The sequence below is a fragment of the Typopeltis vanoorti genome, chromosome 23, assembly GCF_054136105.1.
Source record: "Typopeltis vanoorti isolate ZY-2024b chromosome 23, IOZ_Tvanoo_1.0, whole genome shotgun sequence".
NCBI classification, from domain to species: domain Eukaryota; kingdom Metazoa; phylum Arthropoda; class Arachnida; order Uropygi; family Thelyphonidae; genus Typopeltis; species Typopeltis vanoorti.
In genome coordinates this window covers 73024698-73041933 of record NC_143571.1, presented here as the reverse complement: position 1 = coordinate 73041933, position 17236 = coordinate 73024698, and the positions used below count along the sequence as shown (strand labels likewise).

The following is a 17236-nucleotide window of genomic DNA, read 5'->3' as shown; positions in this document are numbered from 1 at the left end:
TTTTAATGAAGATAGTAAATTAAATATGGAAATAGACAACAGAATAAAAAAAGCTGATATGGTAGGAAGTCAACTGAATAAATTTATATGGAATAAGAGAGAAATTAGCCAAAACACTAAATTAGCTGTATACATGACAGTGTTCAAACCAGTTTTAACTTATGGATCTGAGAGCTGGGTTAGAAGTAAAACACTTGACCAATGACTGGAGACTGGAGATATGAGAGTCCTGAGAAAGATTAGGGCCCTGTACAGATGGTATCAATGGCAATATCATATTAAAAACGAGGAAATTAGGAAAGAACTTGACATTGTTAGCATTCAGAAATGTGTTAGCATAGCTAGTCTCGGTGGTATGGTCACTTAAACAGAATGGGCGAGGAAAGATCAGCAAAACAAGTGTCCTCTGCCAGGTGGGCAGAAAAAATACCCAGAGGAAGACCAAGATAAAAGTGGATTGATATGGTAAAAAGTGCCGTAGAAGACAGAAATATAAGATCTGACAATGTTGAATCCTTGACAGGTAATAGATTGATTTGGAGGAAAATTGTAGATAGGAAGTTAGTAATGATGTAAATTTTTCGTGTAGTACTATCATATCCTGTACATCCCTTGAGGGTACATGTCAGTAATTTGATGATGATGATGAAGGTCCTTGTGACTGCAAATGGTTTATGCAAAATAATCCAGAAATTTAAAGAGACAAGTTCTAAGGAACCTGTCTAAGGATGTTAAACCTGGCAGAGGATAGAAGCTGCTGGTGTTTGTTACCTGCACTGTTAATGGCCAACAGTATATATCTCTCTCTCCAATCAGGTGATTTCACAGTTTTTATGCAGGGTGTTGCCCCTCCTAACATTGGCACTACTGTCAAGCAGTTGTTTCAGATACATTTATCAAGGACAGAATCATCAGCTGCAATTTTCATACAACATGGCTAGTGTGCATACTAGTTCTGCAACTTTTAGCTGTGTGGACATCTCAAAGATGTCTATCAAGGACACATAGCCAACTTAGTGGACCTCAAGACCAGTGTTACATACCATATCCACAACATTTTGAGTGAAAGTCTGCATCATTCTGTGGTAGAGCATGCAATTTTGCATGTTCAACCACAAAAAAGTAATGTTGGTTCTTGCACAAAATAAAATTCCATTGCCGCACACATCACCACGTTAAATATTAAATTGTCTGCTGAGTAGTTACCCAGTTACAGCCTTTTGAAATGTGAATTAATTATAATCACCCTGTATAAATTAAACAGCAGAGGACCAGGTACTGAGCTCTGTCATACACCACTAGTCACCTGCTTTCTCCTGAACTCAGTTCCTCCATAAACCACTCTTTTTTATCTCCCCATCAGCTGCCCTCTAATCCAAATCACAGATTCATATCCTTCCCCATTTGCTTCAGTTTATACAACAGAGTTCTAAGTGAAATCTTGTCAAATGCCTTTGCAAAATGTAGCACTATCACAGTATAGTCATTTCCATCCCTATCCTCGGACTTTGCAGCTGATGCTGGACGTTTCACAGTGTGCAGGTCTCTCACTTACTCATTTTTTTACCCCTTTTCTATATATATCAACAGTCTTCCAGTTGTCTGCAAATTCAATACAGTTTTCCGATACCATCTGCACTCATCTTTCTTATTTAGCAATCCTTGCTCCACATAACTTCCAGAATATTAGCATCTTCAACCTTGAATTCTGATCTCTAAACCTTTCATTTATGTGATAGTGATCACCTCAATTCTGTCATCTATTTTGGAAGAAAAAATAAATATCTAAATCTCTAAACAAGAATTATCTGTTTTTGATTACGCTAACCTCCAGTCTCTTGGCTTTGCTCTCTTGCTACCTCTGAACAGGTATTGAATTTGTACAAATCTCTATAACCACAGAATACTGTTCTGCATTTTGGGCATTGCTCCTGATAGCCCTCTAAAAATACTTGACTCGGTACAGAAGAGAATAATTAAGTTGATTAATGATAATCCATCTCTCATAGTAAACTCCACTCTTTTCACATAAGACTTGGTTTCTAATGCTTACATTTTCTAGAAATATTTCTACAATCACTGTTCATTAGAATTGACATCATTAATTAATCTGCTGTCTTCTAAATATGTTAAAACATGTGCAGCAGCTATTCAACACTCCTTCATAGTTCAACTCCAAACTCAAAAAACATTTTTCTTCCTCTTCAAATGAGTGTGATCTGTTGATCTTCACATTTGATGTTAATGAGTTTCTTCTTTTTGGTCATCTTTCTCCACATCTACAGTACTAATTTCCTATAGATTGAACATCCCCCAATTGTATGGGAGTGCCATTAAAAAAGAAAAAAAAAGAAAAAAAAAGTGGTATGTCCAGAAACTCAGTTTGAATTTGGTTGTAAATGAATGAAATGACAAATTTTCAATATTACTTTATCACAAGTTTATATGTACTGTCAGCCACCTCTCCACATATTTCACCCTATATTGAGGCAGTTGTCATTAATGTTTCAACCCAGTCTTTCAAGGCTGTCTTCACCTGTTATTGCTGTTGAATGCTAAAAATCTCTTCAAGGTTCATGATCAGGGCTAAAGGATTGATGTTGAAGGACTTCTCATTTGAATTGTTCAAGCATTTAGCATGTTTAACGAGCAATGTAGATTGTGCATTATCAATCAAAACAAATTCAGAGATGAGGAGGCCTCCTCTTTTTTCAATTAGACCACCACAGTTTAATAGTTTCAGAGTAAACATCTGCATTTATTGTCAATGAGCAAAGCACTGTCTGTCTCAAAAACAGGGTACATGTGATCTTCCTGGAGGGAACCAGCTGCTTAAATTTCCTAGCCTTGATAGAAACAACAGTGTGCTGACAATGCATTGAGTGCAACTTGTTCTTTTGTGATATCCGAGAAATCCAGGTTTCATCTCCTTTAACACCTTTCACACAGTGGTTCAAAAATTCATCACTTTCATTTTGATACTGTTCCAAACAGCTCTTTGCTGCCACCATGTATTTTGTTTTGTGATCATCAGTGAGTATTTTTTGTGGCATCCTCGTTACACACAATTTTTGATCCTGTAAGTGTTCCATGATGGTTTCATATAACAAAGAATTAGATATATGCAGAAAATGTTTACTCAGAAATGGTGAATCTTCTATTTTCCCAAATCTTCTCATTCACCTGGCCAAGCATATTGGCAGTAATTAACGGGTGGCTAGTTCGGTCTTCATCATGCACATTTATCCTCACTTCAAACATACTACACAACCTTCACTATTTGCTCATTCATGGCATTTTCTCCATATACTTCACTAATCTGTAAATATATTTCAGCTGGACTAACATTTTTAGCATTGAAAAATTTTATCAGCGCAATATTGTATCTCACAGCCAACATGATTTTTGATTTTCTGTGTTTATATATTATAAATTCACCATAATTTTACAACATAATGGAGAACTTAAAAACACAGACTGAGAACTGACAATATGTTGTGTGTATATTTGTTGATTCCTGTGACATCACTGCACAGGTGCACTTCCACTCCTGCCACTTGCATCATTGGTATGCACAATCAGAATGTAGTTTTTGGATATGTTTCATAATTACAATTCACTTCAGCTTTGCCATTTTTGGATATGCATTTTCATGTTTCAGCTATTTCATTTGTGTAATATAGAAATAATTGCTTCAGGTATAAATTTATGAAGCAATCTGTTTTGGTTCTTCCAAAATAATAATTTTATCTTGTATTACATTCATAACACTGAAATCGGTTATAAGTTTATAGGTTTGTAAAATAAATTAAATAAAAATTTGTATTATATAGTATGTATATTTACAATTTGTTCATGTCCAGGTGTAAATTAAATGGAAGCTATATCAGAAAAGGAGAATAAATCTAAATCACTATTTTGTGATATGCAAAAAGATAATGCAGAACCAGAAACTACAGAAATAGAAAGTTTGTGCATTCAGTGTGGTCAAAATGTAAGTAAAAATTCACTCAATTAATTTTTAAAATTAATTTGCCTCTTTTTGCTGATCTAAAATAAAAATTAAATTTTATTTAATTTTTAGAAAAACAGTAGTTTTTCTAAAAATTAAATAAATCATCATCAAATTCCTGCCATTACTCTCAAGGGGTGTACAGGATATAATACACCATGAAAAATTTACATCATTACAAACTTCCTATCTACAATTTTCCTCCAAATCAGTCCATTACCTGTCACGACTCCAACATTATCAGATCTTATATTTCTATCTTCTAAGGCACTTTTTACCATATCAATTCACCTATATCTTGGTCTTCCTGTGGGTCCTTTTCCTGTCAACCTGACAGAGAACACTTGTTTTGCTAATCTTTCCTCGCCCATTCTGTTTAAGTGACCATACCACCTGAGATTAGCTCTGCTAACATATCCTAGATGTTAACAGTGTCAGGTTCTTTCCTAATATCCTTATTTTTAATATGATATTGCCATTGACGCCATCTGTTCAGGGCCTTAATTTTTCTCAGGACTCTCATATCTGCAATCTCTCCTGGTCTTTGGTGAAGTGTTTTACTTCTGACCCAGCTCTCAGATCCATAAGTTAAAATTGGTTTGAACACTGTCTTGTATACAGCTGCTAATTTAATGTTTTGACTAATTAATCAATTATTCCATATAAATTTATTCAATTGACTTCCTACCATACAAGCACTGTTGATTCTGTTGTCTATTTCCATATTTAATTGACCATCTTCACTAAAAATCGTGCCTAAGTTGCTGAAATGTTTCACTTATTTTATAATTTCTTCATTCACAATGCAGTTGATATTTTCAATGCTTCTACCTATTTTCATTGTCTTTGTCTTGTTATTGCTGACCTTCAAACCATATCTATTACAACAGTTATTCAATTTAGTCAGGAAATCTTGCAGACTTGTATGCAAGCAGATTTATTTAGAAGTATAACATCTGCATAAAGCAAAGAGCTGAGATTAACATCTCCAATTTTGATATCAGGTTTAATACCACTTTCCTTCATAATGTGATCCATATAGATAATGAATAACAGACAGGATAATGTACATCCTTGTCTGATACCAGATTTTTCATTAGACCATCTTCTTGTACTTCTTTCAATTCTAACTGCTGACTTACAACTCAAATAAAGACTAAGTATCACCTGATATAATACCCCATTGACGCCATATAACTGTAGCATTTTGAATAGCTTTTCTCTTGGCACCTTTTAAATGCCTTTTCCAGATCTGAAAAACTTAAATACAGATCTCCGGCTCGATAGCCAATAAAGAATTCGCTAGAGTTAAAAACCGACACCGGAAAAAATTTGAAATCCTCCAACAACGCAATGCTACGCAGCGGCCACAATTTCATCAAGATGGCTATATTGTGAACGTATCATCTACAACCTTATCCAAAGAGGCCACGAGTGCATTAAGTCTTACACACTATTTTGCCGTTACTCCTAAAATTGTGCCTAAAACCAAAATAATGGCTTCTGTTGAACACGGGATTTACCACTTGCCTCCAGCTATAGCCAATAATATTAGGTTAGACGTGGCCAATATTCTTATCCAATTTAAGCCTCCCAAAAATAATATCCCACATAAAGAAATAATAGCTCTAAAAGAACTACACCATAATAACCACATTACAATAACAAAATCAGACAAAGGTAACGCCACTTTAGTAATGGATACAACAGAATATGAAAGCAAAATGCATACACTTCTCCAAGACCGGTCTACGTATCAAATCATAAATCGAGATCCCACCAACTCACAAAGTCGCTTCCTGGCCAAAAGAAATTGTCAAAAAACTCAAACCTTTGCGCGTTAAAACACCCAATCTACCAAAGATTTGGGAGACAGTCATCTTAAGACCAAATTAATATTTATTATTTTTATTTTATTTCATTTTTTCAAACTTTCTAAGACTATCATTTGGACTGCTATTTCAAAACTTTTTTTATTTTATTTTATTTTTTTTTTTTTTAAACCTAGATCGCACTACATTAGGACTTCAGTCTTGTGTTGCATACTGCAATTACTTTTATTAGCCCCACTGTTACACCGGATTGTGGTTGTTTTGCATTTGTAACAAACTTTGTGTTGTGTGCTCTGAAGATGCAGGATATAATACCAGCGAAATATTAGCTTTTAAGTTAATAAATAGTTATTTTCTTATCCATCTGTGTTCATATCAAACCGTGAAATCTATTACAAAAATTAAATACAGATCTTTGTTATATTCAAATGATTTCTCCACTGTTTGTCGTAAAGTGAAAATCTGATCCTGATAGCTCTATTTGTCACAAATCTAGCTTATTCTTCACCAAGCTTCTCTTCCACAATCCTTCTCAACTGTTTCTCAAGTATACTTGCATAAATCTTAGCAGGAACACTCAATAGAGAAATACCTCAGTAATTTTCACATTCAGTTTTATTTTCCTTTTTATATATATATGGGTACTATGAGAAAGCGCTACTCCAATCATCCGGAATTCATCACTCTGAACTATGTAGTGCAGCCACCGTAAGACTTTTATAACTCCATACTTGAGCATTTCTGGTCAAATATCATCTACTCCTGCTGTCTTTTCGCATTTCAGGCCTTTGATGGTTTTTTCTACTTCAAGTATGGATATGTGACTGCATGCCTGTTGAGTGTTTTTTTTACCGCTGCTTGTTTCATTTAGCAATTTTTCGAAGTAATTACTCCATACTTCAAGGATATTTTTTTCTCCAGTTTTCATGTCGCCTTTATCATCTCTAATTCCTTTTACATCACTCTTTCCTCTGTTTCTGAGCTTCTTCAACAACCTCCAGAATATCTTGCAACCTTCTTGATATTTATTTTCTATGTTCTTACCGAAGTCTTCCCCTGACTTCTGTTTAGTTTTACACAGTGTTTAGCTTCCTTATATTTGTCTCTGTATTTTCTAAGAGCACAATATGACTTAATTGCCAGGAACTTTTGATATGCTTTCTTCTTTTCCTTCACTGCCTCTTTAACATCCTGTGTCCACCATGGAGTTCTGATTTTTCTATCCTTGCAGACAATCTCATCACATGCCTTTCTGGCTGAATAAATCAGTGTTTTCTTCAGGGCTTGCCACTGAATCTCCAAGGTTTGGTTCCTGTTCTCAAACTCTTTCATTTTTTCTTTAATAATGTTTGTATATTTTAGTCTAGAGTTCACATCTGAGAGCTGCTCAACTTTTATTCACTTTAAAAATTTCTTACGTGTTCTTCTTTTCAATATGAAATTCAATTTTATCCTGCCCAAGACTAAATGGTGATCAGTTCCAATTTTAAATCCTCTGTATACTCTAGTTTCCTGCACCAGGGAGAAAACATCACTTTCAACAATAACATAGTCAATGAGACTTTTCTTATTCCTTGCCTCTTCTCTCCATGTGAATTTGTGCACATTTTTATGTTGGAAATCTTGTGTTAGTAATAACTAGTCCTTGTCCTGAGCAGAAATCCAAAGGTATTTGCCATTATTATTAGCTTTGCTCTTTTCTCCAAATTTGCCCAAAATATTTTTGTATGTCTGACGATCATTTTCTACTCATTTATTTAGGTCCCCAACAAGGACCAACTTTTTCTCTTTCATTGTGTCAGTTGTTTTTTCTTTAAAGCCTCAAAAAAAATTCCTCCATTTCTATCTTAGTAGATCCTTCTATAGGATAATAGACACAAATAACTCTAATTGTCCAGTTCCCCATTCATGATATTTGCCGACATCATTCTGCTTGAGACTGCCTGCCATTCGAGAGAATTAGCCTCGTATTTAGTGTTGAATACTATGTCTACTCCTTTTCCTTGATTGTCATTGCCTGAGTATAACATTTTGTATTTATTGCTCAGAAAGATCTCATCAGTTTTTGTCTTTTTTGTTTTAGCCACCTCTATTATGTCGAACTGGTATTTATCAAATTCCTCATCTAGCTCCATTTCTTTGCCATTCAGACTTCTTATATTGATAGTACCGATCTTGAACTCTGGTGATGTTGAGTTGGGATGCATTTTAGGATTTGTTCCAGTAACTAACTTTTTCCTGTTTGCACTGGTTCCCTGGCAAAAACAATGGGATTGGACTTTAGTTCAGAAGCCATGGTCTGTTCTCCGCATTCCATTAAAGGGTATGTGGAGGTCTCCTCTCAGTTATACAGCTTTGACCCTTAAGCAACCCAAATTTAATAAATTATTATTATTGTATGTGCACCTCCATGAAGTTCATAGACTCATTACTGGAAATCTAAATTATCCACGCAACTATCATACATCTCTATAAATCCATTAATAGACATTGTGTTCATGAATGACTCTGGCAATCTATTCTATTCATTCACAATTCTCCAAACAAAACATCTAGTCCTTACACCATAACTAACCACACATTTACTCAACTGCCAGGAATGACTTCTTGTCATGCCTCCCCCTTCTCCAGCCAAGTGTTGAAATATTTACCCATCAATCCTATAAAATCCTTTAAGTAACTTAAATGTTTCTATCTTATCCCTTCTTTTTCAATTGTCAACCAACTTCTGTAGTCCACACACCCTCAATCTATCCTTATAGGTGCATTCCGCTATCTTCGTCGCTCACGTCGGGATCCATTTCATCGCATCCTCATTCCCATGAAAACCAGCTGACCAGACCTCACTACAGTAATTTATATGGATGTATCAAGGCCTTACAAAGAGGGATAACACCTTCTTTATCTCGCTGCAAACAAAACCTAATCAAATATGGCTACCTCACTGGACCAGATAATTGTGAGTGTGGGATACCTTCTTTCTTGCCCCCTTCTTCAATCACCTTGCACAAAAGAGGACCTTATATCCTGCACAGAAAGAACAGTTGATTGCACAAGATTCTGGAGGGACATCTGACCATATTTATTGTATATAACTTATGTATAGTTTCTTTTTCCTTCATATTTTACTTATTCTTCCCTATATAATTTACCTACTAAATTTAAGCTGTTCTCATTTCTAACGTGTTCTAATTTGTTGTAAATAATGTTGTACCAATTAGTGACTACTGTTCCACTTGTGTTTGGATATGAAATAAATAAAATGTGTTCTTCAATAAGTAATTAATCTTATTAGCTACTTTGGCAACCATGGCAGTAAGCTCTCTAAACTTCAACTCTCTCAACCACTCCCAAATTCCTGGCTTCATCTATTTCCTGGAGTATGGTTCCATTAATGTGGTGCTCATCTTGTAATTGATTTATCACAGAATGCATATTTTATATTTCTTCACATTAAATAGGCACACATTATCTATTTAAATCCTCCTGTAAGCTCTCAACATTGCCTTAATTAACTATTATTTTACCCAATTTTGCATCATCAACAAACAACTGAATATTTCTTTCAGATTATTTCCTATATCATTTATATACAAATTAAACTGACACAGAGCTCTGTGGCACATCGCTAGTCATCTGCCTTTTTCTGGATTCTGCTCCTCCATATACTACTTTTTTGGTATTGCAGTTTTCATAACAGGGTTTCATATGGTATCCTGTTAAACACCTTTCAAAATCCAGCAGAATCATCATGCAGCCATTTTCTTTATCAAACTCAGCTGTTATAAAAAGTTGGTAAATTATTAAGGCATGGCCATCTCTTCATAAATCCATGTTATCCCTCATAGAGTATCATATTCTTATCCACCCATTCTTGAATTCTCTTTTTGACCAATTTTCCACTACTTTTACCACCACTCCTGAAATACGGAGTGGTCTATAATTTGCTACTGCAGTCTTAGAATATCCCTTATACAAAGGAATTTTGTTCTCTTTTCACACTCCCTTGAAACTCTACCAGAGCTGAGACTAAAGAGCCTAGGCAGAGGTGTTACCAGTTCCCTTGCATATTCTCATAAAACGTGAGCTGATATCCCATCTAATTTCACAACCAAATTTGCATTCAGATTCAGTTAACAACAAAATCAAATCTTTTCTTTTTGAAGGTTGTCATAAGTGGAAGAATAGAAGAAGGGAAAAAGTCACACAATCAATCATGTCTTTTTAGTATAGAAGTTGTTCAGCTTCTGAGGTACTATGTTTGTACAAATTGAGTTGAGTGTCACAAAATTATCCAAAGATGAACCTGACTGCCTGATATCATTTTTTCCTCAAACTTTTGTATATAATACATTTGAAAAATTATGGAGACAACCACAGTGTTTGAGTAAAACTTTAGTTTAATATAAACCAAAATCCACATTCGACATTTCGACCTTTATATCAAGGTCACCAAAATAGTTATATTTGATGTGTCTTATGTGTTCTTTCTTACGTATAGGGATTGTACGTCCTGTTTCACCAAAGTACGGTAAGTTACAGGTGCAGTGGATGCAATAAACTCCAGGATCCAATGGGAGGAGAGGATCCGTAGAGGAGTTGAATATGTTTTTAAGTTTTGTAGGTGGTTTACAGATGGCATTGAGATTATAATGGTGTAAGATTCTGTTGATTTTTTTCTGATAACTGAAACGAAAGTACACAAACAAAATGTGCCGCTTCGACCAATTGTGGAAGGAATAGATAGCCCTAATTACCACCTAGCCAAGAAATTAGCATCAACACTCAAGGAGTTTGTAGGTCATTCCCGCCCTCCTACATAAAGAACACACAACACTTTATAAACAAAATTAAAAACATAACACTCGACAAAGATGACTTATTAATCAGTTTCAACGTTTTTGCCCTCTTCACAAATGTCCCAATCAATGACACAATTCTTCTCCTACGGAACAAATTTCCACCCGACATTACGGCCCGCTTTGTCCATGTACTACATTCCGGTTACTTCTTGTGGCAAAATAAATTTTACCTACAAAAAGAAGTTATGGCCATGGGCTCACCACTATCCTCCCAATTATTAACTTCTATATAGAAACTTTTGAGCAAAGTTTTAGAGTGATTCCTTCACTCTAAAACCTACAGTGTGGCTTAGATACATTGACGATGTGTTCGTTATCTGGCCACATGGGCGACAAATGCTAAATGCATTCCTTAGCCACCTGAACAAACAACATGAACTCATACAATTTACTATCGAAATTGAAAATCAGAACTTGCTCCTGTTCCTTAATCCACTGGTCACACGTCTTCCTTTTAGGCCGTCTATCCTTCACAGTCTACCGCAAACCGACACACACTGGCCAATACATACATGCTAATTTATACCACCACCACCCATCACAAAAATATGGAGTCATTAACACCCTTAAAAATGGAGCTATAACAATCTGCTCTAACCAGCAAGCTCTGAAACAGGAACTAAAAATCATCAGCAACACATTTATAAATAATGGCTATAACAAAAATACTATTAATAAAGTACTTCATAAAACATCATCAAAAAAGAATCAAGATTACAGTAAAACCATAGCCATCCCATACATTAAAGGGTTATCAGAAAAAATCAACAGAATCCTATACCATTATAATCTCAATGTCACCTTTAAACCACCTACAAAACTTAAAAACATATTCAATGTTTTTGGATCCTCTAAGGATCCTCTCCTCCCATTGACACATCCTGGAGAATATTGCATCCACTGCACCTGTAACTTACCGTACATTGGTGAAACAGGACGTACGATCCCTATACATAAGAAAGAACACATAAGACACATTAAATATAGCCATTTTGGGGAAGCAGGCCTCTCGGATCACGCTCTCAATTCCTTACACCAAATCGACTGGAAAAGTACCCGCTCCTTACACCATACAAAAACTTGGTATGAAAGAATATTTAAGGAAGCCTGATAAACCACCCAAATATCAACAATAATGGTAGCATGAAAATTCCAAGAATCTGGATGGCACATATTCAGCCTACATATCATTTAGTATCCAGCATACTTCAGGACTCTAGGCAACCTTCAGCTAGTATTGGAAACCATTCCATACCAACTGGTTGGAATTTACATGTATAATCATGGTGTTAATATATATATATATAGACTTGTTGCTGCTCCCAATGTAATTTTACAACCAATAGATGATATTAATAATAGGACTCTAGTGTTGATGTAGTAAGGTTTTTTTCCTTTTCTTTTCACCAGAGGTAAGGCCAATAATTGTTGTAACGGTTGGTCTGTAACTTTAGCAAACCATGTAGATTGTAGTGCAGCTTGTGTCTCTGTATATAGTATATATGCTTCAGAAGATGACCTTGATATAAAGGTCTAAATGTCGAATGCGGATTTTGGTTTATATTAAACTAAAGTTTTACTCAAACACAGTAGTTGTCTCCATAATTTTCCAAAATGTATTCTGATCACCGTGTAAGCCTAAAAGAAAGGATTTGTATATAATGGAGGATGATATTCCAAATCATCTCCGGTTATACCCATAACAGCTCACTACATGCCTTGTCTTTCACCAGAAAGGCATCAGAAAAATCTCCAAAGCTTGAATGCAAACAATCTACCGGTTCTGATGGTGTCCCTCCCAATCATGCTCTAGAATTACCAGCCATAATATATCATCTTTACAATTTTTTATACTTACTTATCTGACTTCTGTCCTGCAGTGAAAACTAGCATGTGTTTAAGTTCATCTTACTGGGAAGGGATAAAAGTCAAAACTATCATCCCATTGTCCTCATGTCTGTTTGGTGAATGTTGAATGGTGAAGAGAGTCATCAACAGCAAACTTTGTCATCACTAGGCAGTTCACCTATGAACTACTGTTCACCAATATGGATTCTACCACACTTGCTCCATGTCATATTTTCTAGCCAACATTGCCCATCTGGAAATTCAGCTATGAAAAGATTTCAAGAAACGTGTTTAATCACCCCTAACATTTCGAGGGCTTTTCACTAGGTCTGTTGTGGGAACCTACTTGCTAATCTACGATCTTGTATATCCTTGCAAGTAGGCTCTGTTCTTTTGTCCCCCTCTTTCTGTTATACATAACCAACCTTTTACTAATTTCATATTTTATTCATAGTTTTTCTAATAACAGTATTTTTTTATTTTCTTCATATGATAAATCTTATGGTACTCAAATGAACAAGAATCAAAATATTCCATAATCAGTGCCTTAAGCATTGTCAGCTCCTTGCTATTCTTCAGTGGAAGGGATGAAGGACAACCTATCGAACTTCACTGCTGCTACCAGGAAACAATCCTATCTTGCTTCTTATATATTATTATAGTTAAGGAGAAACACATCTCACTTCCCCCTTGCCTTTGGCAATGCTTAAAGAAGGTCAGATTTCTCTTCTTAAGCTGACCTACACCTCTAACCATAGTTTTTTCAGCATCCAAAAAAATTAGGTGTCCTATTCTGCACAAGCTATTACTTCTCACATGTACAATGCCTAACATTATATAAATACTGTTTTCACTCCTGGGATGGTGCTGAAACTATCATAAAAATGCCTAATGTTATCCAATAGAAGAAGAGAGCAGCCTGTTTAACAGACGACCTCACCTCTCCCAGATTCATGTCATTCACTTTCTCATAGATGTTCCGTTTCTGCCTTATGCCTTTTCTGTATATATTTTCGTGTGGGAAAAAAAAAAAATAGAAATCCATGCAGTTACTGTTAACATCCATACTGAGTTTAGCTAAAAACTTTCTGAACCAACTTCTCATTCTCCTCCTCTTTCGTTTCATGTCTCTTTGTTCCTTGGAACAGCCGTTCTCACGATTTTTTTTTTTTACTTCCTAAGGATTATAACTTCTAGCTGCTTCAATAAACATCAGCTGGTTATTACTTTACTTCTTTGTCCTAAACAACTTGTCTGCACATAAAACTACTATGCTATAGGTTTTACGACCTCTTCTGTGTGTGTGTGTGCATTTGTTATTTAAAAAAAAAAAAAAAAATCTGTCTTGGTGGCAGAATTTTCTGCTATTGTAACATATACCAGTACTCTATTATCTTAAGAGGTTATCAACTGCTGCTAGACACTATGTAATACATCAGATACCATACATGCATTTTTGGCTCTCTTTTCAGGAGCCAGAACAAAATTACACATACTAGTAATATTCCCTCATTGTTTAAAATGACCTGATATATACCATCAACATTTCCTATCTCTTCAGATATATTGTGCAGAGTTATTTGTTTTGCACTGAATTATGCATTTCAGTCATTAGATCTGTGTTTGTATAATATGAGGTAATGACAGCATGAGAGACACAAGTGCTGGATTAATTAATATCTCATACACTGATAATGGAAAAAGTCATCATGATGCTATCAGTTGGTGAGAGTGATCACTAGTTTGGTTTTAATATAAGAGGTAACTGACCATTCAGGCACAAGCTTTAGTTCACATGAATAATAGACTAAAGTAAGAAACTAGACCAAGAGCAAAAAAAAATTTTAAAAAGCATAAATACAATTGAGAAGGAAGAGCAAGGACTGTCATTTCATGTAAGTGAAGCATAAATAATATTGACATTACCTAAGGCTGCCAAACTAAAGGAGACATCTCCATGTGTCATCCTATTTTTCACAGTATTACAACACCAAAACAATATATCATTAAAAAAAAGATATTTATTAACTGGCTTATTTTGCTGGAATTCAAACCATCATCCTCACAGCACAATTACTTGTTACAGTGCTATGAGTGACGGTGAGTATGTTATGTGCCATCCAGTCGTTTTTGACTCTTGATGATCTTGCGAACAAAAGCTCTCCATCCCACTTAGCCTCTTGTCCTTTCTTTCAGTAATTGTAAGTTCAAGTTGGTAAGTTCTTTTATGTTGTTTTCTTTTGTGGTCTTCTTCTTGTTTTCATTCCCTCATTCTTCTCCAACATTAACTGCCTTTTCCGATATTTTCATCAGCTCACATAATATGTCCGAAGTACATTAACTTCTGTTTAGTGATTATTGCCTCAAAGGAGCATTCTGTCTTTATACTCTCCAAAACCTTTTTAGTGGTCATTCTTGCAGTCCTTGAGTGCTGCTATATGCATGTTGTTTGTTGTGCTGAAAGCTGTAAATGATTTATTGATAGATTAAAGGTTTATGCACTGTTCAAGTTATAACAGTATTTATGGCTAGACTAGGTAGATCATACCACCTCCTGTATACTAAGTGAACTCCCTATGAAACAATGTTTGGCTGTGCACTAAAGGTATTTTTATTTACTTCATTACCTAAAAATGTATTTGGAAGTATAAAAGATGAAGATTTAAACAAACCTTTTGAAAGCATTCAACATGAAAATATTTTTTTCAATAAAGAAAACCACCAAGAAGAAAACTAAAACACCTGTGTTGCAGGTGTCCATTCTTTATTTTCATTTTGTTCGAACTTTCACCTATCTCTTCTACATTTTATTAATATTTGTATCTGCTGTAGAAATTTTAGTTTTCTTCTTGGTGGTTTTCTTTATCAAAAAAATTATTTTCATGTAATTTCATTTCCTGAACACATTTGTATTGAGTGCAAATTGCTTTGCATGTGCATTGTGTACTCTGTGCAATGAGAAAAAAAATTTTTTTTTTGTTTTTTCAAAGGTGATGTAGATATTCTGCAGGATCATTTAAATAAATTGTCATTGTAGGCAAAGGATAATGATTGTCAATTTAATGTTTGCAAAATGTAAGGTTATGCACTTCGAGTTGAAAAGCTTGTAAGTGGTGTATCATATTGATGGATTGGTTTGCAGGAAATTGATGAGGCTAGGGACTTGGGGATATTGGTGGACAAAGTGTTAAAGTTCAGAGGGCATACTGCAAAAGTTGGTAAGATAGTTCACTGAATTTCTTGGATGTTGAAAAACACACTAACAAGTAAAGATAAAGAAGTTATTATCTCTCTTTATGATTCGCCACATCTTGACTACTGCATACAGATTTGGATACCTCGGTTTCTTGGAGACCAGGAGGTGGTAGAGAGGATTCAGAGATGAGTGACCGAGATGATGATAGGTCTGTGGAATACTCCCTACAAGTATGGATTGAAGGTTTGTGGGTTACAAAGTTTAATTGATAGGTGGAAAAGAGGGGGACATGATGGAAACTTTTAAGATATTAAAGTGATTTTATAAAATTGACGCAAGTGAAATTTTTCAACATATATGACAAATAGTCAGAGAACTAGGGGACATCTGTTGAAGTTGTGTAAGAGTGTGGTTAGTAGGGGTGTGCAGACCAGATTTTTTGCATAGAGTGTGGTGAGTGAGTTGAATGCATTGCCAGAATTAGTTGCGAGTTTCTTGACAGTGAATGGATCTAAGGAGAGGTATGATAGGATTTGTACATACGATGGTTGATTTGGGTTTCCTGCTATGAGTCTCCAAACTCCATGGTGATGCCGTAAATAATAATAATAATGATAATATCACCCTCCTCAAGGTTAATATCCTAATATATATACTAGAACCTCCATAACTGTAGAACTCAAAAAATGCATACCATGAGAGAACTGAGCATTCAGTTAACTAAAAATAATTAATTAAAGAGCTATGAGAACAATAAGAAAATTCAAATGCAACTGATTATAACTGTATGCTTTAATCTGTGTTCACTGTGTGGCTATTTTTTAAGTACAAGCAGATATATATATATATACGTATATATACAGCAGTATTATGAACTATGTGATTAATAACATGTTAAAGTACTAAAATACACAATTTTTTTTAAAATGTAGCCATTGTTAAACATACAGTTTTTGCCGCTAGAGGGCTACATGGTGTGTAGTGTTTTCAGAGAGCTCCTGAAAGCTAAGTATAATTTTGAGTGAAAATTGGAATATTGGTTTAAATCATAACGTAATATTGTCTAATTTTGGTAGCTTGTTGTGTCTGTGTGATTTTGGTGTGAATCCCATTTTATTTAATTTAGTATTTTAACGATATGTTTCATAGAATAGCACATGGCGCCAATGCGACGTAAGATAATGGTGTCCAAAAATACGACGGCTTTGTTCAAAAACTGTAATGTGAAGGAGTTTGTCCAATGTGATGTGTGTGGGATGTATGCATTCCCGAATGAGGCTGGAGTTTGTATGGAAAGTGATAGTGGTGGGAGAATGTGCAAAAAGTGTAAGCAAAGTGAGGAATTGAAGTATGTGTCAGGTCGTGAGATAGTTATGGTTGAAGAAAGCCAGAATATGAGTGAAAATAGTGACTTGATAGGGAATTGCGATGTTGTACAAGATGGCAATGAGAGCAGTGATCAAAGAGAGAGTGAAAACAACTATAC

General features: G+C 35.1%; 1 protein-coding gene across 2 annotated transcripts in view; it reads left to right on the top strand.

Moving 5' to 3' along the window:
• Nucleotides 1-17236, top strand: part of Zpr1 (zinc finger protein Zpr1) — a 268249-nt gene that overhangs the window by 8715 nt on the left and 242298 nt on the right. For both annotated transcript variants that reach the window (XM_090412640.1, XM_090412641.1), the window contains exon 2: nt 3864-3994. In XM_090412640.1, coding sequence (XP_090268766.1) covers nt 3875-3994 — 120 coding nt within the window. In that variant the 5' untranslated portion in view covers nt 3864-3874. The remainder of the gene's footprint in view (nt 1-3863; nt 3995-17236) is intronic.